This window comes from Delphinus delphis, chromosome 2, assembly GCF_949987515.2.
Source record: "Delphinus delphis chromosome 2, mDelDel1.2, whole genome shotgun sequence".
Classification (NCBI taxonomy): Eukaryota; Metazoa; Chordata; class Mammalia; order Artiodactyla; family Delphinidae; genus Delphinus; species Delphinus delphis.
Window position 1 is genome coordinate 86,245,238 of NC_082684.1, and position 22,803 is coordinate 86,268,040.

The 22,803-nt window shown below is 39.3% G+C and overlaps 3 protein-coding genes across 11 annotated transcripts in view; 2 read left to right on the plus strand and 1 right to left on the minus strand.

Annotated features, from left to right (window-relative positions):
* The window catches only part of SNAP23 (synaptosome associated protein 23), a 34,904-nt gene extending 33,210 nt beyond the window's left edge, over nucleotides 1-1,694 (plus strand). For both annotated transcript variants that reach the window (XM_060005088.1, XM_060005087.1), the window contains one exon: nucleotides 1,017-1,694. In XM_060005088.1, the coding sequence (XP_059861071.1) occupies nucleotides 1,017-1,082 (66 nt within the window). In that variant the 3' untranslated portion in view covers nucleotides 1,083-1,694. The remainder of the gene's footprint in view (nucleotides 1-1,016) is intronic.
* A 533-nt stretch (nucleotides 1,695-2,227) lies between these two features.
* LRRC57 (leucine rich repeat containing 57) lies at nucleotides 2,228-11,081 on the minus strand. 4 transcript variants are annotated; one of them, XM_060005081.1, is made up of 6 exons: nucleotides 11,002-11,081; nucleotides 10,655-10,760; nucleotides 10,411-10,549; nucleotides 9,473-9,741; nucleotides 6,977-7,162; nucleotides 2,228-6,319 (listed from the first exon to the last, which is right to left on the minus strand). In XM_060005081.1, exons 2-6 carry the CDS (start codon nucleotides 10,736-10,738, stop codon nucleotides 6,278-6,280), a joined length of 720 nt encoding a protein of 239 aa, XP_059861064.1. In that variant the 5' UTR covers nucleotides 10,739-10,760; nucleotides 11,002-11,081; the 3' UTR covers nucleotides 2,228-6,277. The 4 variants fall into 4 exon arrangements, with proteins under 4 accessions (XP_059861064.1, XP_059861061.1, XP_059861063.1 ...); XM_060005078.1 differs by having other exon boundaries at nucleotides 10,995-11,081; XM_060005080.1 differs by having other exon boundaries at nucleotides 10,925-11,062.
* On the plus strand, nucleotides 11,038-22,606 carry HAUS2 (HAUS augmin like complex subunit 2). 5 transcript variants are annotated; one of them, XR_009518387.1, is made up of 7 exons: nucleotides 11,038-11,257; nucleotides 14,652-14,744; nucleotides 15,105-15,174; nucleotides 16,153-16,285; nucleotides 18,597-18,705; nucleotides 19,475-19,674; nucleotides 20,327-20,436. XR_009518387.1 is itself a non-coding variant. In XM_060005082.1 (6 exons), the coding sequence occupies exons 1-6, from the start codon at nucleotides 11,165-11,167 to the stop codon at nucleotides 20,489-20,491; spliced, it is 663 nt and encodes a 220-aa protein (XP_059861065.1). In that variant the 5' UTR covers nucleotides 11,056-11,164; the 3' UTR covers nucleotides 20,492-22,606. The 5 variants fall into 5 exon arrangements, 4 of the variants coding, with proteins under 4 accessions (XP_059861065.1, XP_059861066.1, XP_059861067.1 ...); XM_060005082.1 differs by lacking the exon at nucleotides 19,475-19,674 and having other exon boundaries at nucleotides 11,056-11,257; nucleotides 20,327-22,606; XM_060005083.1 differs by lacking the exons at nucleotides 14,652-14,744; nucleotides 19,475-19,674 and having other exon boundaries at nucleotides 11,060-11,257; nucleotides 20,327-22,606.
* The last annotated feature ends 197 nt before the right edge of the window (nucleotides 22,607-22,803 follow it).

Consider the following 22,803-nt stretch of genomic DNA (forward strand, 5'->3'; position numbering starts at 1 on the left):
CATTTTGAAACCAAGACCTTGGGACGAAGTGGTTTTATTTAAAATTTCACACATGAAGCTCACAATCTCCTCTAACCTTTCTGTGAGCTGTCGGGGTTTTTCTTTTTGTTTTTTTGTTTTTCCCCTGAAAGAGCGAGTTAGCTTTTGGAATTTTATTTTGTTAACTAATAACAAATTAGTAAGTTCCTGAATCTTAATCTCATGAGTCAGTAGGTAAAAATCAGTTCTGCAGAATGGTTCTCATGGGGTGGACACACAAAAACAAGAGTAACAAAAAAGTGTGGTTGCTATTTGTTACTTCATATGATATAAAATATACTGAAATTGTGTTCTGTGTTTGGTTGTGTCACATCTAAAAGCTGTTCTTATTTATTGTTACTTCATTAAAATCTCAGTATACTTTAAAGGTTGGGGTAAGTTTTTCAGCTTGGCTTTCTGTTGAATCACTTATGATGGATTTCATTGAGGCAAATAATGGTTCATAAGATGTTTTCAATGCTGTTACGTGGGTTTAGGCTACATATTACCCATCATTTTAACTTACATATTGATATGGATGGTGATACATCTGTTCCACAGATCTTGGGGTAGGTTATTTCAGTCTCTGGGTGAGATCTAGGCTAGCTCCAGATGAGATTCTATGATTCAGTTCAGGGGACTCCCACAAGGTCCAGATCTATAGCAGAGAAGAGCATTATATTTTCACTGCATCTACATGCCATTGATTATAAGATGCATCCTAGTTTCAGACATGTTAAACTATGAAAAAAAATGTTATAGAACTCATGAAATACTGGCAACTTCTTCTGTTATATCTTTGTCATGTTTATACACCCAGGTTTTTCCAAATGAATTTGATATTCTGTCACTTCTTGCCCAAAATGAGTTTTGTAATGTGGCTTGGACTATTTCCTGAATTTTCTCAATGTGTCAGTTACTCTAAGTACATGAAATTTAATGTTTCTTAGAGCAGCTTATCTTGTGAAGTAATGCGGGTGTATTTTTCTTTTTTCCAGGCTGACACCAACAAAGATCGTATTGACAATGCCAATGCCAGAGCAAAGAAACTCATTGACAGCTAAAGCAACTGCTGTACTTCTTTATCATTTATTCACTTCCCTAGCTCCTCCTTCAGTCATTACCTTTCCAGAGTTTGAAATTTTGGTTCCACACTCTTCTAATCGGGAGATGATGTGGAAGAAGATCTAGGAGTAACAGCCCCCCTATTCTTTTATTTTCTCTTTTTCCCTTGAGGGTAGACTGTGGCTTAGTTTTCCTTCTAGTACTTTCTTTCTCAGTCCATACTCTTAGGTTGGTTTTCATACATCATATATAATGTTATTTTTCATTCTCTCCATTTACTTAGCAAGTTCTTCTGCTTTGAAACTTTGGAAGCATTGCCAAAGACAGCCATGTCAAAGGCTGGGGGCAGTAGGGGCAGGCACAAGGAGGAGAGGCAAGAGATAAGAGGTTGTTACCTCAGTAAAACCTGCAGACCCTAAAGCCAAAAGTTGCATAACCACAGTGAAGATCTAGTTGGTTTTAATTTCTGTTTAAGTTGCAGTTTTTGCCAGTTTAGGCCAATGCTTGGTTTTGGAGCCTGTATACACAATATTTTTGTTATACATCACAACTTTGCAACCTCTGCTTCAAATAACAGAATGAGTTTTCTTAAAGTGAGCTTAATTTCTGAACTCTTGGTGGTTCATCTATGTACATAGATTCTATGATCCCATTTCATATTGCACCATATAGGAACACATGGTATAAATGAATGGCTTTTTATTTTCATATTATTAATAGTATCATGGTCCCATTACAGGCCTATTAACCTCATAAATTTGTCATTAGTCTTTGAAGAAGAAATATGTAAATATGTATATATATTATGAGAATTTCTCTCTACAGCAGGGCTTAAAATTTTTTGGAAAAGTTTGACAAAGTATATCACGTGAATTCAGATTTACCTCAATGCCAAGAATTGTTTAGATAGGAAAAAAGAAACTTGTTTTGATCTCAGGTAGAAAATAGTTAGATTACTTTGAGTTTTATGTAGCTTTAAACTTTTTTAAAAACTAGAATTTATTCTGTTTAAAAATGATTTAGAAAATTATGTCTTTGGTTTACTTATTGATGATTGCACTATGATTCTCTTAGCTTTTTGGATTCAACTTCCAGAATCACATTTGCTTAGATCCTGAACAGTGTTATAAGAATCTGATTGGTATTTGTCACCTTTATTTAAAAACTAGCTTCTGCACACTTCAAAGCTATTAATGTCGATTGGTTTGACCAATAACCACTGTTTGATCCTTACAATTAAATTTTGTAACTAACTAATGGAACTGTTTTTTCAAATAAGTGATGTGCTTTTGTGAGTACTTTTTGGGGGGTGGAAAGCAATAATTTTGTCAGCTCTTATTTGACAAACTGAATAGAGGAAAGATCCATAAATCAAAAGGCACTCCAACAAACACCTGACTTTATTAGCACCTTTCCCATTTTCATTGGAAATATAGGACTTTTCATTGCTATGATTTGTCATGAGGTTCATTTTAATCATTACTAGTTGTTTTATTCATTTGAGCTTATAATATACTAGCGACTGAAAGTGTTTATGAGTGAAAACTGCAACGCACTTACTGGAGGAGATAGAGTTAACATGGGAACTTTCAAAGGCTGAAAAGGAAAATATTTATAGTGAGATTTAATTAGGCCCTCAGTAATAGAAATGCCACATGCCAAAAAGGAGTAGTTTGGCAGGTGGTAGTAAATGTGTGTGTATAATAAGAAGGTATAAAACACTGGGGGCTGTTCTATACTTAAATATCCTTCCTAAAAGCGTTAAAAAAAAATTTTAACACTATTATGGCTGAAGGAAATAGTTCTAAAGATACCAGTATGCTGTTCCAACAGTATAATTGGTTAGAAGTGTGAACTAAGGCACCATATTGTCTGGATTTATACTCTAGCTCTGCCACTTGCTGGCTGAGTGACTATAAAACCATTTCTGTGCCTCAGTTTCCTTGTGCGTAAAGTGGGATTAATGATTCCTACCTCATAGAGTTGCTGCGAAGACTTAATGTGGTAATGCATGTAAAGCACTTAGAGCAGTGCCCAGCAAACGTAAGAGCTTATTAAATGATAGCTGCTATTCTCTCTAGAGCGGAGCTCTTTTTGGGTCAAGGATCTCTTCGTGAATTTGATGAAAGACAACACAGCCTATCTCTCCAGAGAAACAGACACACAAACACACACGTGAATCATGCATAAATGGGTCTTGAAAGCCCATCCATGGATCCCAGGTTACATATTTTTTCAAAGCTTCTGCTACTGAGAAAAGAGGAATGAGGACCTAGAACTTAGGCTCATAATACACTAGAAATAGAAGCTGTTGACTTAAAAGTCTTCTCCTGTGACACTGTCTGGAAACTTGTTTCTATTACTTTTGAAAGGTAGTGACTGAGGTGGTTAGCACAAGCTCTGGAGTCTGACCAACTGTGTTCAAGCTTTGGTTCAATCATTTACTAGTTTTGTGACCTTGAGCATAAAACTGACCTATAATTAAGGAGTTAAACATTATTCTCCACTGAACTTAATTTTTTTTTTAACAATAAGCTCCCTCTTCAGGTTTCTGGTCTTATAATGACAGTGATCTTTATCCCCTATAGTTGTGCCTGTTTTTTTCTTCTTTCACAGTTTTAATTCATCCTTTGTTTACCACATTTCAACTCTAGATCTTTTCATGTCATGTATGGATTAGGAATCTCCCCTTAACTTAAACTTCTACTTCCCAGACATCCTATACTCAATTGCTCTTGGAATTAGTTTCTTTAAACGCTATTCTTTAGGTTACTCCCTTACTAAAACCCTAAGTTATCCCAGTTACATTCCTAAGCATACTTATAGTTCTCAGGTTGATATTCAGGTTCCTTATTCTCTACTCATTTGTTTTTCATCCTGATGTAGTGTTTGCTCCAAGCCTTCCATTTCTGTACAACTTGCTAAATTCTATTTTAATGTTTTACAGGTAAAATAAATAGCACCATTTATTGAGCGCTTACTCTGTCATAGGCACTATTCTAAATGCTTTTATGTATATTTTCACCAAATCCTCATAACATACATGAGAGGTAGGAGGTGTTTCCCCATATTATGGATGAGAGTAAGTTGCTCAAAGTCATAAAGCTAGTAAATGATAGACTTTGGATTCAAATCAGGATCTTTCTGACTCCAAGGCCCATGTTCTTACTCAGTATACTACACTGACTTCTAACCAAGCTCTAAAAGAAGGTAGGTGATTTAGAATCTCAGTCTCCAGACCTCAAGTCAACCCACTTTATTAGCTCATATTTAAGTCTAAATACTTGTGTACTATATCTTTGGGCATATTACTTTACTTAATCCCTGCCCTCAAGTAGCTCAGTCTAGCAAGAGGCAGATGAATACAGAATGTGAGAAATGCTGCCGTAACAGATGGAGCAGTTAATTCGGCTTAGACTTCTCAGGAAGGGGCTTAGACAGAAAAGGAGCGTGTTAGTAAGAGAGGGCATTCTGACTGAGCAAACAATGTAAAGACAGTTAAAGGAGACAGACGTTGCACTGTGGGTTTAAGGAGCAGAATAACCTGGTAAGACTGGGCAAGTGAATGAGAGTGAAGAGAGGGTATCTGGAAACAAGGCTGGGTCCAAGTTGTGAAAGTTAGCCATCAAAACGGGATTCTCTTAAGGGTAGGGATTTTTAAAACTCCCATTAATAAATGTCTTGGGACATTTAAGTTACTTAATTTATAAGTTCTGATTTATTAGATAAGTATTGATAAAATAGAGAAATGTTCAGTAGATCAATAAGATTAAGCATTAAACAAAGTTTATAAAAAACAAAACTCAATTGGTAATGTAAACTGGCACCCCCATCCCTCCCCAGTTGAGAAACAGAGAATAACATGGGAAAAAGAGAACCCCTAGACCAGATTTAAGGTCAGAGAGACTTTCCTCATATAAACACTAGGCTCTTGTGATCTCTTGACGTAATGGTTAAACTAGGTTTGTAAAATGAGAACTAACAGTACATGGTAAATGACAGCCTCTTGGCTAAGACAAAACATCAGAAAACAGCAGAGTTGTAGCTTTCTAAATGTTCATGCCAGTAACAGTCTGAAAAAATCTACTTTTATAGCTTCAGTTTCTCTTAATAAGCATGGTTTCCAGTACCACAAAATGTTTATAAGTCACATGAAGGCATTTCAGTACTCTTGCAACCCGAACAAGAACATAAAACATTTCTTATCAGTTTACTTTCAAACAAAGGGCCATTTACAGGTTAAAGTTCCCCTGTCGTCTTACTTTAAAGGATTAACCTTTCTTCCAGCCATAGTTATTAAAAAATCTTTAGTATATTCTCTCATTCAGAGAATAAATTTGATAAACATAAGTTGTTGTAAAATACTGTAACAGTAGCTTTTTGATAGGTAATTTGATTATTAGAGTTCTAAATACAAAAAGATGACCAGAAATAAGAGACTGTTTCTAACAAAGCTTCAGGAAAATCTTGATTATTAAAACCCTGTATCTTACAAGTTTTGCATACAGTTTTAGCTCTTCAGAGCCCTCTATCAATAAGGCACCTGCAATAGTAAAAAAAAAAAAAAAAATTGCTACTGCAGCCTTGGGAACACCTCTTAGTGTTGTGTTGTTGCTTCTCTGACAAAGTACACTTTTAATCAAGAGTCATACCTTTATGTACATCCTAAATTCCAAGTATAAACATTGCAATTGAACTAATGGACTGGAGTAAAATCATAAATCCTTAGATTAACCATAGCAGCCTCTCATGAATTATTTGAATTTCATAAAAATATAAAGTGTCAACACAGGGTGGAATGGCAAATGATTTTCTGAAAGCTCGCACATTGAGACACATGAAATTTCAAGCTGTTGTGTGGAGCTATTCTGGTACCAGGCAGCATCCCCTCACTGTATACATAGCAACTAGCTACTGGGTTTCTCAAAGCCAAACAAATGATGGTTTCAAAGATCAACACTGTCCTTTGCCCTATCCATGACTCAAAATGGAAGAGTCTTCCTGTGTTTGATTCCCTTTAGCTTATTTGAGATGAGCCCTGGAAAGGAAAAAGATCATTGAGTGAAATATAACCTCCTGGAATATCATCTCCTCACTGCAGATATCCTTGACAACAACAGGAGCCTTTCATTCAGCCAGATTGCAACAGGTTCCAAGTCAGTGTCCTGTATGGTTCACATGCTCCTGGAGAACATCATGCAAACTTCTTCTTGGTGGCTGTGAACCTCTCCATGTACTGAAAATCATGAAAGAATACATGTGTTATTTTTCCCTGAGCAAATAACTAACTTATTGGTTATTTGGGATTTTATGATTTATTTTCCTTTAGTTTTTTTGTTTTTGTTTTTGTTTTTCGGTACGCGGGCCTCTCACTGTTGTGGCCTCTCCCGTTGCGGAGCACAGGCTCTGGACGCGCAGGCTCAGCGGCCATGGCTCACGGGCCCAGCTGCTCCGCGGCATGTGGGATCCTCCCGGACTGGGGCATGAACCCGTGTCCCCTGCATCGGCAGGCGGACTCTCAACCACTGCGCCACGAGGGAAGCCCATCCTTTAGGTTTTTATGGTCCTTCATTTCCTACAAAATCTACCTATTCTAGATGCAAATTTAAAGCACATGGTTTTGTGGGGTGTTTTTTTTCTTTCCTTTATATCTTAATAGGACACCTATCAAAAGAAAAAGATGCTTTACAATAAGCTGTCTAGAGAAAAAGATCATCTTGGCACAATACCATTTGGCTGATTCTCAGAACCCACCTCCAAAATGGAGAACAAATCCTTATTGACATAAATGGATTATACATACGTCCCGTACCTAGAAACACTCGTGTGAGTTACTTCACCTTTCTCTTCTCTGGAGCAGTGACTAGAAATTCAGAAGTACACTAATACATACCTTATCATAGCCTTCCAGTTCTCGAAGTTTCTTTATTTCAAAAAGGTTGCCTTCTACAGCAAGCAGACAGATCTGGGAATCACTGAGGATGCTCTGTGGAAGCATACTGAGCTCAAGACAATTCTCCTCCAAACGAAGAACTTTAAGGCGAGGACAGCAAGATATCTTCACTGAGATCTGAGCTATCTATTGAACAATTTATAAAAGGGATAATAGGAAAAAGTATAAGCACTGTAATGATTATTTTTTACTAAATTAAAAAATCTTTACTTGACTATTTGTCCTAGTTCTTTCTTCTACCACCTCCATTTTCTCACTACCCACTCACTCCAGAAGCCTCTTGTGTTATCCAGCTTCTGTTACTACTACACTTTTTTGGGGAAAAAAACAAATCTTTTTTGAAGGTCACCAGTGGCTTTTTGGAAACACATTTTTCTGATAATAAAAGCACTGTTCATTATAGAAAATTTGAGAATCATACGAGGTTAGAGAAAAAAGTTACCTGTAATCCATCACTGTAAACATTTTGGTACAATTACTGCCAATCTTTTACGTGTACATAGATGCCAACCACTTTACTGCCAAAGTCAAGGATTCGTTGCCCTCATTCCCTGTTGCATTTGACAGTGCTATCCCTTTCTTGAAACTCCCACTTCTTGTACCTAAGTGCTGTGTTTTTCTTCCTATCTTTTGAATTATTCCTGATTTTTGGCTTCCCTTCTTGTTTGTATGGACATTTTTCAAACAGCAGTCCCTAATACTTAATATTCAATCTTTCTAAACTTTCTCCTAGAAAGCTCATTCATTCTCTTTTTTTTTTTCTTTTTTGCGGTACGCGGGCCTCTCACTGTTGTGGCCTCTCCTGTTGCGGAGCACAGGCTCCGGACGCGTAGGCTCAGCGGCCATGGCTCACGGGCCCAGCCGCTCCACGGCATGTGGGATCTTCCCGGACCGGGGCACGAACCCGTATCCCCTGCATCGGCAGGCGGACTCTCAACCACTGCGCCACCAGGGAAGCCGCCATTCATTCTTAAAGCTATCACTTCTTTTAAGCTATCTATCTACATTCATTTCTGCCCACCTCTATTCCACTCCTATGTCTCTGATTTTTAGTAAAACACATTGGATGTTTCACCGTCATAACCCACTCAGCATGCCCATTCCCAATAGCACCACTCTTCTTTTAGGCTCTTGAGCTCAATACCAAGCAGTTATCTTTGATTCATTCAGCTCTTCTGCCCTTTAAATGCTCCAAGCCACCTAGTTATATTTACTATGCCTGGTATCATCTCAGACCATCACCTGGGACCTTGTTAAAACTGCAAATTCTCAGACCCTACCCCAGACCTACAAAATCAGAAACAATGAGTGTGGAGCCCAGTGATCTCTTAACCAGCTCTCCAGGTTATTCTGATACACACTAAAACCTGAGAACCATTGATTTAAGGCAGCATAGGTGAATGTAGAGCAAGTGCTCAATTTGCTTAACAAGTTTTTTCCAATATTTTTCCCCAAATATTCAGAATTTTTTTCCAAAAAGCTCAAGAACATACAAGAATATCCACTTTAAGGAAAAGATAAAGCCAATCGCATCCAAGACTGACTGAATTTCATCATAACGTAAGGTCAGGACATTCTATAACAGTTTTGTCCAATAAAACTTATTGCAACTAGTGGAATGTTCTATATCTGTGCTGTCCAATATGGTAGCCACTAGCCACATATGGCTGTATTGAGCCATACTTGAAATATGGCTAGTGCAACCGAGGAACTGAATTTTTAAGTCTAATTTAAATGAATTTTAATGGCCATGTGGCTAGTGGCTACTGTAATGGACTCTGCAGATCTAGAAGCGTAGACACTAGAAAAACTAAAGACTACCCAGTCTCACTATGATCAGTGTTTCATCATTTGTGCCTTATGTCTAGACCAAAGATTGTTTCTCCAGTCAGATATGTGTTAACCAAAGAGTTTCTGAAGGTATGGAAATAAATTTCAAATACTGCAATTAAAGCTGTCCAACAATCTCCAAAAATCCTACCACTGACGGTTTTTCCGCAAAAGCAGGACACACACTTGACAAAGATGTCAGCAAAAGGACAAGTGAATGAACTCTGATGTCCAACTCTGAGAACATATGAGTTTAAGCCTCTTTTCCACTCTATCTTCCTGACATAGCTCCTTGCTAGATGATTAGAGGTATATTTGAGGATGATCTGAAGAACTCAAGGTTTGTGAAACAGAGGTTTAACTTTTGAAATTGCCTCACCATGTTACCCATCCTACCCCCCAAAAAACACCTACACAACAAACACACCCAGTGTCTCAACTAACTTCACGGCACTTTGGGCTTTGAAATTAGTCCAGCCCATAGAATATACCTCTCTTCTAGCCTCTGATACCCCTCTCCATGATTACAGTTTAGAGAACAATTGTTTATTCAGGAGACCGTAAGCCCACATACATGCTGTAGAAAAAAACCCTTAAGCTCTAGACCTGGTTCTGGTTGAGGTTGAGTTCGATGACCTGCAGCTCCTGCACTGTGTCAGGTATGCTCCGAATTTGGTTCTTGGAGAGATCCACTACATCCAGGTGCCGTAGGTTACAAAGTTGGGATGGTAGTGCTCTCAGCTGGTTCCCAGAGAGGCTCAGGGTCTTAAGGGCAGATAGTTGCCCAAAAGTAGATGGCAGCTCTCTCAAGTGATTGTTGTTTAGGCTTAGTGTCTCTAGTTTTTTCAGATTGCATAACTCATCAGGAAGGACAGCTGGCAAAGAAAAATTTAAAAACCTGAATCCAACACAGCTGAAAAACACCTTTGATGAAGTTTATAAAAACTATATGGCAGTCTGTTATGCCTCTTGTTAATATACATAGGCATTTCACATGTTGTGCCATTTTTAAGTATTTCATTTTTACCAACATCGTCTTCAGAAGGTGAGGGTGCCATCAAAATTCAGGAAAGCATTATGTGTATAATAGGCTCCTTTTGTGAAGGGGCCACTGCACAATCCCACAGCAATTTTGTGGGATTTGGAAGGCCCTCTCCTTCCCATCCCATCCGCCCTTCCAAATTAGCAGCAAAGTTAGCTCTGCTTACATTATACCCCAAAGATGGTCCCTTTCAAGTCCAAATTAACCTCCTACCAATCATTACACCAGGAGAGGAGGCTTATATATGTAATTACAAGAGATAGAAAGCTTCAAGGACTCTGACATTCTTCTGCATCTTGAGCTCCTGAACAGTTTCATAACAACAAAAATCAGCTTGTAAGAAAAAAAAAACACCCTTCTTTTTCTTTTTTAAGATTCTGATACATTTATTTGAAAACCAGTTTAATAACATTATAATCGTACTCCACACTCTATTCCAAGAGAAAAACCACCCTTCTTAACAGCTGATAACTAGCAAAATTCCCAGGCGCAAAAGCCATACTCAGTTTGTTGTTGTTCAAGGACAGGCTCTTCAGCAGAGTGAACTTCCCTATAATCATAGGCGGTAGACTCTCGATCTTGTTGTTGGACAAGTCGATGGTCCTGAGATTGCTTGTCAGCTTCTGCAACTCTGAGGGGAACTGAAGAAAGGGGCTCTCAGAGCGGAGAATCCCTTACCTATTAACTTCACCGCCCGCCGTCCCTCTCCCTTTAAATTCCCTTGGTCGGATCCCTCCCAGTCTCACCTCGGTCAGCCCACGGTCCTTAAGCTGAAAGACACCAGTTTTCTGCGCGGTTTCCACATGAGCGCGGAGGGCACTGTTTCCCATCCTAGCGCCAAGGCTCGGGTCTCTGCGGGAAGGAAGAGCAGCTGTCACCACTCGGCCCTGCACCCAGCCACCCCGTCGGCCTCCCGGCTAGGTCTCAAGCTCCAGCTGTCACCTCCTGCCGATCCCTGGATCTTGGGGGCCAGCTCAAGAGTGGCAAGGAAGAAAGGGAAGAACACCAGGCCCCACCGCTTTTGCAGCTGTTCCAAGGCTAGACGCCGCTAGGAGCCTACAGAGGATCAGGGATCCCCGAACTCGCCTCCTACCCCTCCGCTCACAGCCGGCTCCGCAGGGGAGGACCCGGGACCCGCGCTCGCCTGGGATGCGCTCCCTAGGCTTCCGCCGGGTCGGAAACGCCCTGTGACGTCATCGAGCCGCGCGGTGCGTTCCGCTCACTCTCCGCGCCAGTCGGAAAGGCGGCTGCCAGCCATGGCTGAGGCGAAACCTTGGGACCCGGCGTCCGAGCCAAACGCTGCGGGGCTACTGCTGGGACATTTCGTAGCTTCGGGCTTGGTTACTCAGGTGCGTGGTGGGCGATGCCGTCATTAAGGGGGTGCCCACGGTGGCGACAGAAGATAGCTGTGAGGTGGTGGTGCTGGCTGCGGGAGTGGGTGGGAGGGTGCTGGCTGGGGGCTGTTCTAGAGTCGGGGCCGATGGAGCTCCTTGTAGGCAGCAGAAGTGACTGGTCCGCGGTGGGTTCTGCAAAAGCGGGGCTCTAAGGAGATGGTGTTTCAAGTGTCTGGCAGGCGAGTTATCCCAGGTCAGTTCTTGGGCGGTAATAAAGACTAGTGTTACCCGCCTTTTTTCATCCAGTGATACCGCCTCTAGATTGTAATCGGTGGCGGGGTTGGGAAATAACGGGTAGGTGGTTAAAACATACGTTCCCAAAGAACGCTCGTTTGTGTGAAATATTGAAGCATTACGGGAGGCGCCGGGTACAGGAGAGCGCCAAGGGAAGCACGCATCTTTAAAGGCCGGGGGGGGGGAACAAAAAAACATTGGTGAAAAAGACCCGAGAGACCTTGGAACATGATTGGAGGAAGGAATTAATTTTGAGAAGGAGAGAAGAGGGAGATTAGCCAAGGGGTGGTAGTTTTAGGTTCGGCGGGAAGAGCATGTTCATAGGCCAAAGGGAACAAGCCAACAGAGGGAGAAATTGAAGATGTGAGGGAATAATGGAATAGAAATGGCAGATGTGACAAGGGAATGGGAGAAGGTTGAGAGAAGGGAAAGAAAATTTGAGACAATGAGGAAGTTGAGGAATTTCACTAAAAAGGCAACTGAGAAAAATAGAAAAGGTAAAACCATCTACAGAGATTAGCACTATGCACATGATGAAAGATTTATGAAAAATAGACAACTTTTTATACCTAGAAGAGTCATTAGAGAATTCTACTATCTACTTACAGTAATTTTAAGATGCAGAAACTAAGACCTGAGGAGACCAAGAAACGTGTCCAGGGCCACTCAACTAGTGAAGTAGAGTTAGATCCCAGAGCTCTCCCTTTTCTGACACATTATATCATCTCTAAAATGAACTGTAATAGATGATAGATACTGTAACACTATCTTGAAAGAGTTTAAACGTCTGTTGAAGGATTTTTCTAGATTACTTGAAGACCTAGTAGCCAGACCTTATGGATTTGGGGGGAAACAAGAGGTAGGAATGAATGCGTTGGAAAATAGGCAAAACATAACCACAGCACTCCCCAGTTCTCACCTTCCTCACTGCTCTCCTGTGTTTTCTTGCTACCAGATTACCTAGTGCTCTCACCTGTATTGTCCAGTTCTGTAACAAAGTAATTTGGTAAATTCATACTATAAGACATTTGGGACTGAGAATTGGGCTGCGAGTTGTCTGTGGGACGATCTTCATAGTGTCCTTCAAGTAACACTAATTAGACAGATACCTGTTTTGTCAATCCATAGCTCCATAAGACCTTGTTATAGGGACTTCCTTGGTGGTGCAGTGGTTAAGAATCCGCCTGCCAATGCAGGGGACATGGGTTCGACCCCTGGTCTGGGAAGATCCCACATGCCATGGAGCAACTAAGCCCGTGAGCCACAACTACTGAGCCCAGGTGCCACAACTACTGAAGCCCGTGCACCTAGAGCCCATACTCCGCAACAAGAGAAGCCAGAGCAATGAGAAGCCCGCACACCCCATCGAAGAGTAGACCCCGCTCGCCGCAACTAGAGAAAGCCCGTGCACAGCAACAAAGACCCAATGCAGCCATAAACAAATAAATAAGTAAATAGATGTTTTTTAAAAAGACCTTCTTATAATCTTACTGCACAACTAGGCCCAGTGAGGAAACTTTGAAGATTTGTAGCATGATTTTACTTTAAGCAAACTTTACATATAAAAAACCTATTTTTATAACAAGGATTTATCATTGATTCTTTCAAAATGATGTATTATGTGATCCCTTTAAGCAGTCCATCCCTTAAGTGCACATCCTCCCATGTGAATTAAAAATTGAGTGATGCTTAAAATTGTGATGTGATATGATACAACTCTTATAGAAAATGTTGTTTGTTTCAGCTTTGTTCTTTTTTTAAAAAATATTTATTTATTTAGGCTCCCTTGGGTCTTAGTTGCAGCACACGGGATCTTTAGTTGAGGCATGCAAACTCTTAGTTGTGGCATGCATGCGGGATCTAGTTCCCTGACCAGGGATCAAACCCAGGCCCCCTGCATTGGGAGCACGAAGTCTTACCCACTGGACCACCAGGGAAGTCCCAGTTACTGAGCATTTATAATGTTTAGTTCTTTCTGTCTGGAATACCTTTTCCTTCCCAACCATCATGAGCTTGTTAAGGGCAGAGAGCTTGTTTCGTTCATCCTTGAATCTTCTGTTGCCTAACTCAATAAATGTTATAAAATTGATTATCATCAGTCAGCAAACATTTGCTATGAAGGGCCAGAGCATAAGTATTTGAGGCTTTTAGGTCCATAGGGTCGCAACTAGGCTGTTGTAGTATGAAAACAACATGAGATAATAAGTAAATGACGAGTGAAGTTGTATTTCAATAAAACTTTATTTCTGGACCCTGAAATTTGAATTTCGTATAATTTTCATGTGTCACAATGTTTTTCTTTTGATTTTTTTCTCCAACAATTAAGAAATATAAAAACCATTCTTAGCCCTTAAGCTATACAAAAACAGGCGATGGGTGCATTTAGTTCATAGGCTGTAGCTTCCCAATCCTTGGCCTATATGATATCTGAAGTTCTTTCCTGTGCTAACATTCTAGAGAAGAAAAAGAGGATAGAAAAAATTATAGATGAAGCCAAGGGATGAACAAGATAATATTCTTATTCTGAGATAACCTGCAATTTAAGAAAGCAGTATAATATAGAATGAAAGGATAAAAAGGAGGTGGGGGGTAGGCTTTTTCAAGGAATAATTATGCCTGGACAAAACATTCCTTTATCTAAGAGAGGGAGAATGCGGAAAGAGACAGTATGAATGACTTGTAACCAATAGAGGTCATTTAATGAATCAGGTGAATGATTCCATAGCCCAGGAAGTGTTTAATTTTAGCCCCAGGAAGGTCTGAGAGACTAGGTCATTTGTGTAGAAGTGATTCTCCAACAATTTCAACTTTAGAATTTTTTGGTAAGCTATCAGCAGTGCCAGTCTATTGTGCATGATGCCTTAAGAAATAGTACAAAGTGATTTTCTTCTTTGTTTTTCTTATTTTTAAAATATTAATATTTGGGCAAAAGATTTGTGATGGTGCAGGTTTTAAAAAACAGGAAATATACATTGCACTGTCCTACTCTGTATTTCATTTTTCAGGGGCAGCGTTGGACATAATATATCCTCATATTTTAGACACATGGCCATGCTATTCCAACACACACATAAACTCTGACGTATTGCTGCTTTCTCTGTTCACTTACCAATAGGAGATGTTAAATATATCTAAGAAATCAACTTCTTGCTTTGTGAACTTCTCCAGACTACAGCAGATCACAGATATTCAAGCTGAAATCTACCAGGTAAATTATGTTGGAGTTTTTACTTTCTACCTCTAGTATGGAAAAAAATCTTAACTGGCTCCAACAGTAATCCTCTTGCACGCAGGACAGTGTCTATCTAGCACATAGTCGTATAGGCTTTTCTTTGCAGTAGTTAATAATAGTCGTAATGGTCATAGTAGTAGTTAGGAGTAGTAGCAGTAGCAGCAACAGGGCTTGAACACCAAAATGAAAAGACTCAGTAAATCCCTGGGCTCTCATAACAAATCATCCTCCTGGTCCCCTTAAATATTCCTGAGTTAAAGACTGTCCATTTTTATCAAAGCCTTTACTTCAGGCTACTTTCTGCATGAGCTAAGTGTTTTTTTGTTTCTAATGTAGAAAAACCTGGAAATTGAACTCCTAAGACTAGAAAAAGATGCAGCAGATGTTGTCCATCCTTCCTTTTTGGGTAAGTGGTTTAGTTAAATGAGTAATCATTGAAATTTCAACTTTTTCTTGGATTACTTTAAGCACTAGGCTATAAAATTATGATAATTTTTCCAGGTATTGCCCCAAAGCTAACAAAGTCAGTAGAGCTTAAAAGACAAAGGCTGAGGAACTTTCCAGATGAAAGGATCCTAAAGAGACATGACAGCTAAAGCACAGGGTAGTCATGGATTGAATATTTGATTAGAAAAATTTTTTTTTAAAATAAATGACATTATTGGGATATTTGGTGATGTTTAAATATAGGCTGTATTAAATATTGGTAGTATTGTACTAATGTTAAATTATCTGAACTTGATACTTGTAGTATAGTTATATAAGAGAATGTTCCTATTTTGGGAAATACATGCTGAAGTTTTAGGAGTAAAAGGTCCTGACATCTGCAACTTACTCTCAAATTGGTTAGCAAAAATATATGTATGGGTGTGTAGAGAAGAAGGGGAAAAAAAGAAAACGTATCCAAATGTTAGTTGGTGAGTCTAGGGGAAATGTATATGAGAGTTCAATCAATGAGCTATTCTTGAAACTTTCAAGTTTCAAATTTTTTCTAAATAAAAATTTAAAAGAAGAGACAACTGACAACCATTAACAATTCTGGGGAAAATATTGAAATAAAAGTAGCTTATAAGACAAATGCTTGTTTTTTAATGCTCTAATATAGAATATTAGAGACAGACACTTTATGTGAAGAATATGGCTCTGGCTATAAACACTGAACTAGGAGTAGAATTGGGAAACAAAGAATTTAGCACTAGATTGGGTTGTCAGTAGGAAAAGTAAGAGAAAATAGTTGAAAACGAAACTGGTATTGGTATTAAAGAGAGCAAAGGGGAGATATTTAGGAGAGAAATGGTGGGATTAATTTTTGACCATTGATAGTATTAGTGACTTCAAAACTTGTCCTGTTGCTAATTATAATTACTGTTTCTGGTTTGTGTAGCACAGAAGTGTCATACTCTGCAAAGCATGAATAATCATTTGGAAGCGGTGCTAAAAGAAAAGCGGTCCCTCAGGCAAAGACTGTTGAAACCCATGTGCCAAGAAAACTTGCCTATTGAAGCTGTTTATCACAGGTTAGACTAAAAAGTAGACGTTAACAGTCACACATGTTCCCTGAGGGTAGTTTTTGTTTAGACTAATAGTTATTTCATAGCATAATCCATTAAACAGTATATGAGTGATCGTATCTATTAATATTGTTATTAATGCTGATACATTAAACCAGAAAGAAAATCCTTTACTTTTTTTTTTTTTTTTTTTTTTGCGTTACGCGGGCCTCTCACTGTTGTGGCCTCTCCCATTGCGGAGCACAGGCTCCGGACGCGCAGGCTCAGCGGCCATGGCTCACGGGCCCAGCCGCTCCACGGCATGTGGGATCTTCCCGGACCGGGGCACGAACCCGTGTCCCCTGCATCGGCAGGCGGACTCTCAACCACTGCACCACCAAGGAAGCCCGAAAATCCTTTACTTTTAAAGAATTGTAGCAATGGTTAAGAGAAAGACATTCCTTTTGCCTATTGTGTCTTAGGAATTATAAATAATGACTTTAATGAAAGAAATTAGATTCATAACATATAGTAAGGTGGATAAAAATCATTTTTATTATGTATAGACAGCTTTCTGTGATGTAAATTTATTGTTGCATTAATGTTGCCTCTATATAAAAATTCTGTTGGGGGAGTTTAAGCAGGGACAGATGAAAACAATGTCAACTGAAAGGAGAAAAATAACAGTTCTGATCTCACCTCTGCTGTTTATATGCCTCAAAGCCTTGGGCAAATGATTTAAGTTTTTGCCTTAGTTTCCCAATCCATAGAATGGGGATGCTTTCTATTGCTCTCTTTCTCATAGGAGTATGGAACGTATCAAATTGAAGGTGTAGGTAATTATTAATAATAAATAACAATAAAATTAAAAAGCAGTCATCTGGGGATCTGATTGCTAACTTTCTCCACCAGTGCCTCACTAACTGACCCTGAGCAAATCAATATTTCCTCTAAGTGTCAGATCTTTTATCTTGCAGTAAAATAATAAATATACAAATCCTATTCTTGTGGATATATTCAGTATCTATTCAGTGTAGTTAAATATCATTAATGTGTATATTATACATTATATATATCAGAAGAACTGAGTAATAGTTTCAAGGCATTTTGCAAATACAAAGATTCAAAGTAGTTTCATGTGTAGGCTATTTCAGTGAAGTACATTTATCCTTATTGTCTTCACCCTTCACCAAGAATGTGTAGATTGAAATGGAATGAGGTTTTACCTAGAGAAATTTTTTTTTACGTTCTTCACTCTTTTTTAAAAATTTATTTATTTTTTAAAGTTTTTTAAAATTTTATTTTTGTCTGCCTTGGGTCTTCATTGCTGCGCACGGGCTTTCTCAAGTTGCAGCGAGCAGGAGCTACTCTTCGTTGTGGTGCACGGACTTCTCATTGCGGTGGCTTCTCTTGTTGCAGAGCATGGGCTCTAGGTGCGCAGGCTTCAGTAGTTGTGGCACGCAGGCTCAGTAGTTTGTGGCCCACGGGCTTAGTTGCTGTGTGGCATGTGGGATCTTCCTGGACCAGGGATTGAACCCCTGTCCCCTGCACTGACAGGCGGATTCTTTTTTTTTTTTTGGCAGTACATGGGCCTCTCACTGTTGTGGCCTCTCCCATTGCGGAGCACAGGCTCCGGACACGCAGGCCCAGCGGCCATGGCCCACAGGCCCAGCCGCTCAGCGGCATGTGGGATCTTCCCGGACCGGGGCACGAACCCGTGTCCCCTGCATCGGCAGGTGGACTCTCAACCACTGCACCACCAGGGAAGCCCCAGGCGGATTCTTAACCACTGCGCCGAAGTCCCAATTTTTTACTTATATGAGAAAATTATTAACATTGATGTTTGTCTAACATTAGATTGGGCTACAGATATGATTAGTGTTGTCTCTTTCTGTTTTTGTGTTTGGATGAAAAGTTAATTCCTGTTTAAAGTGAAAGAGAAGAACCTTTTTTTTTTTTTTTTTTGCGGTATGCGGGCCTCTCACTGCTGTGGCCTCTCCTGTTGTAGAGCACAGGCTCCAGACGCGCAGGCTCAGCAGCCATGGCTCACGGGCCCAGCCGCTCCGCGGCATGCCGGATCCTCCCGGAGCAGGGCACAAACCCGCGTCCCCCTCATCGGCAGGCGGACTCCCAACCAGTGTGCCACCAGGGAAGCCCGGAAGAAGAACCTTTTTTATCACTGATATTTCCATGAATGCAGAAAGGTTATTAACGGCTCATTGGGTGGATTGTAATTCTCTTAATTTCATATTAAAAGTCCTAATTAAAGGGAAAAAAGAGAACACAAAATACCTGAACTAAAAAAAAAAAGAGTTAACTATTTTTCTCCCTCCTTCAGATACATGGTGCATTTACTGGAGTTGGCAGTAACTTTCATTGAGAGATTAGAAGATCATCTTGAAATAATTAGAAATATCCCTCATTTAGATGAAAATCTAAAGAAAATGGTGAGTATTACCAATAGCATTTAAGTACCTCATCAACTCCTGTCACATTGCTTTTAGCTATCTTTAGTTCTTTTATACTAGAATCTCAAATATGTGATCTCCTTGTCTAACTTCTTTGTTGGCTAATATTATGAGCAAATTACTTTTTTTTAAATCAGGATGCCTTTTCTTTATTTAGAAGTCATTTTACATTGTTTTATTCCAGTATTTATTAAATATGTGTTATCTTCATTGTGCAAGGGACTGTGCTATAGGTATCATGAGAGATAAACAGATATGACCAATCCCTCTCCTCAAATTCTCAAGGTTTGGTGAGAGAAAGTATCAGATACTCTCTACTTTATAGTATTGTATTTGCACAGTGAGTGCAGCAGAGAATTATAAAGAAGATGCTGTCTTTTAACACAGGGAAGGAGGTGATTACTTTCACTTTAGGGAGATTAGGAATAGGATAGGAAGTAGGAATACTTGAATAAAGTTTTAAATAGGAGTTAATAGCAAGCTCCATCTTGAAGAATCAGTGAAAACAGGATGTGCATCAGAAAGAGTAGTTCAGCCGAAAGCAGCAATGTGAGGAAAGCCATGAAAATTAGAGAGTACAGGTAGTTTGAGGGAAGAGTGGTACTCCACTTTGGCTGATGCTTCAAGGTATTGAGAGGGAGATTGACTCGGGGTTAGTTTATGGAATATTTTGAAAACCAGACTAAGAAGTTTAGACTTTGTCTGAGTACTGGGGAATCACTGGATGTTTTTTTCTTTTGTTTTTTAGAGAAGGGCACAGAGGGTTGACTTGAGCAGGACTGTACCTTAATCATGGAGAAAATATTGGATAAAGTAGACTGAGGCTTGTCACTCAAAGTATGGGCAGAGCATCAACATCACCTGGAAGCTTGCTAGAAATGCAGAATTGCAGACTTCATTCACTTTAGACCTTCAGAATCTGAATCTACATTTTAACAAGTTCCTCAGGTGATTCCTATGCACATTAAAGTTTGATGAACTGTGGGTTAGAGGACTAGGCAGAGCAACAAAAGGCAGAGGAACTTGGAGAATAAATACAGTCATTCAGATAAAAGATTTAAAGCATAGGAATACAAAGGATTGTGTAGATTTTTAGATTTTTGGAGGTCAGATTTCTAGCACGTGGCTACTATTTGGACAAGGGACACATCCAAAGAATGAAGTTTCTAGCCTTGGGGACTTGAGGATAAGTAGGATCAAGAGATTAAAGAAGCCAATGAGTTTGTTTTTTGATATGTCTTGCAGAGACAGTAAATGTTCAGTCATGGTTTGTTGAACTGTGGTTAAATCAAGTTTGAGATATTGAATATGCATCTAGATGGAGATTTCCAGCAAACTGAAATGTAGGACTAAATTTTAGGAAGAAGATTAGGTTTGACAATATAATTGAGGGTCATCTGCATTGAGGTGATTATTGAAGACAAAGGAGAGATGAACTCACAAAGAAAAAGAACATGTAGGACAGCACAATTTTAAGGAGCCTTTGTATTAAGGGGCTGGAAAAGATGAGTTGTCAACTTTTGGTGTCATAATTATTTATGATATAGTAATAATGACACATGATTTCTCTCCTGTTTTCCCCTTCTTTCAAATGTTATAGAGCACAGCCTTAGCAGAGATGGATATTTTGGTGGCTGAGACAGCAGAACTGGCAGAGAATATACTCAAGTGGCGAGAACAACAGAAGGAAATTTCCTCTTGTATCCCCAGAATATTAGCTGAAGAAAATTTTCTTCATAAATATGATGTTACAGTGCCTCCTTAACCTTTTATTTCTAAAATTAATGTTCAAACTATTAATGAAAAGTAATTATCAACTTTTTATTTTTGTTTAATTATATGTAGTCATGTGAAATCCATTTCTAGTCAATTATAACATGGGTATTTATAGACTTTGCCACTAGCAATACTGAAAGAGCCCTCTTTATATTGAAATACTGAGATTCCAAGTTCATTAAGACAAAACTGAATTTTCCTTTGTTTTTCATGTATTTTCATTCCACTTTTCAATAAAACTCAAATACAACTATAATTAACGTGAATGCATTAACCATATCTTAGGCAGCAGACTTTATTATGTTGTTTTTTTAAAAAATGCTTGTTTCCGGGTTAGAAGAGTCTTGAATCTGAAAGTGTGTTGCTTATTCCTGTGAGATTGTCGCTAAGTATGCAAAAAACAGCAAAATAGCAGACCTGACCACTATGCTTTGAAAGGCCTGCTTGTAAGGTTGGTCCTTGGCTGGCATCTGGGAACTTAGATTTCTAGGGTTCCCTCCACTCTCACTGATAAGAGTTGCTTGCTGTGACTAAGGCGTTTGTACAGTGTGGTTTGTGCTGAACACCAGCTTTCTTCCTGGGAGTCTAGAATTTTGGTATATGCTAGGCAGAAGGTACCTATGTGACTATCCCGCAATAATAACCCTGGCACTGCATCTTTAATGAGCTTCTGTGGTAGACAGCATTTCACACATGTCACAACTCAGTTGCTAGGGGAATTAAGCACCTCCTGTGGTACTCCACTGGCAGGGACTCTGGAAGATTGTGCCTGGTTTCCCCCGGACTTTGCTCCATACACCTTTTCCTTTGCTGTTTTGCTTTGTATGCTTTTGCTGTAGTAAATCATAGCCATGAATACAGTCATATGCTGAGTCCTATGACTCCTCCAAGCATATCATCAAACCCAGGAGGTGGGGAGGGGGCTCTTGGGGACCTGACACACTAAGCAATTGCAGAGGGTGTTCACTGGCAGCCTTAGGAATAGGCAAAGAAGGAAAGTAGAGCAAAGCAAAGAAAAAGGCACATTATTGTAAAACTTATAGAGGTTTTACGTTACAAATTGCTCAGATATTTTACCTGAGATTATTATGCATATATAAGGGAGTGGTATACTAAGTCTCAGGATGCTTTCATTTATATCAGTAGTAGAACTACCCTTGGCTTATTTTCAGACTTGGGGTTCTCTTTTGCTTTTTCTTTAAATTTTTTAAATTTTATTTTATTTATTTATTTTATTTTTGGCTGCGTCAGGTTTTAGTTGTGGCATGCGGGATCTTTGTTGTGGCGCCCAGGCTCTTTGTTGCAGCCCGCGGGCTTCTCTCTAGTTGTGGTGTGCGGGTTTTCTCTCTCTAGTTGTGGTGTGCGGGCTCCAGAGCCCGCGGGCTCTTGAGTTTGCGGCACACGGGCTCTCTAGTTGAGGCACGAGGGCTCAGTAGTTGTGGCGCGCAGGCTCAGTTGCCCTGCACCAGGCGGGATCCTAGTTCCCCAACCAGGGATCAAACCTACGTCCCCTGCACTGGAAGGTGGATTCTTTACCACTGGACCACCAGGGAAGTCCCCTCTTCTGCTTTAAATGGATGCTTCAATATTTTTATACTGTCCTATTCTCTGTATCACTGGAGTTCACTCATCCTTGTATTCTTCACACTCTTAAAGGCAAGAAGACCTCAACATAGTGGATGAGTTAAGTAGTTGTTCATAAGGAAACAGGATCATTACCCAGAACTACCCTGCTAAAAAAACATGTCTTGAAGCCTATTTTGCTGACCTTTGCAAATGGGTTATAGAAGAGTGGTCATAATTTCTTGAACATTGCCTAGACTCTTTAAGCAAAACTTTTAGTTGTATTTCATTAGAAATCTGTTCAAGCCCAGCCTAAGTTTCAAACATCTTACTAAGCTTCGTCATGTATTGTCAGACATATATATATGAGTATATGTATGTATATATATACATATATATGTGTATATATATATACATATATATGTGTATATATATGTATATTTTTACATCACATATGTCACAATTATTGATACACCTGGTTGTTTTGGGTTTTATTTTTGCTTTTTTGACTTTTATGTCTTTTTCAAAATAAAAAGATAAACCTGTGATTTTTAACTAAAATTTTGTGGCTCTTGTCTGAATCCTATATGATTAAAAGGACAGATTCTTTATTTAATATACACAGTTAAAGTGTAAGCATACAGGTTATCTGATTCACAAAAACTTGAGGTAAGTTGAGACACGTCTACTACAAAGAGAAAAGCTAATTTAGTCTGTGCTAGAGTCAATAAGTGTGCA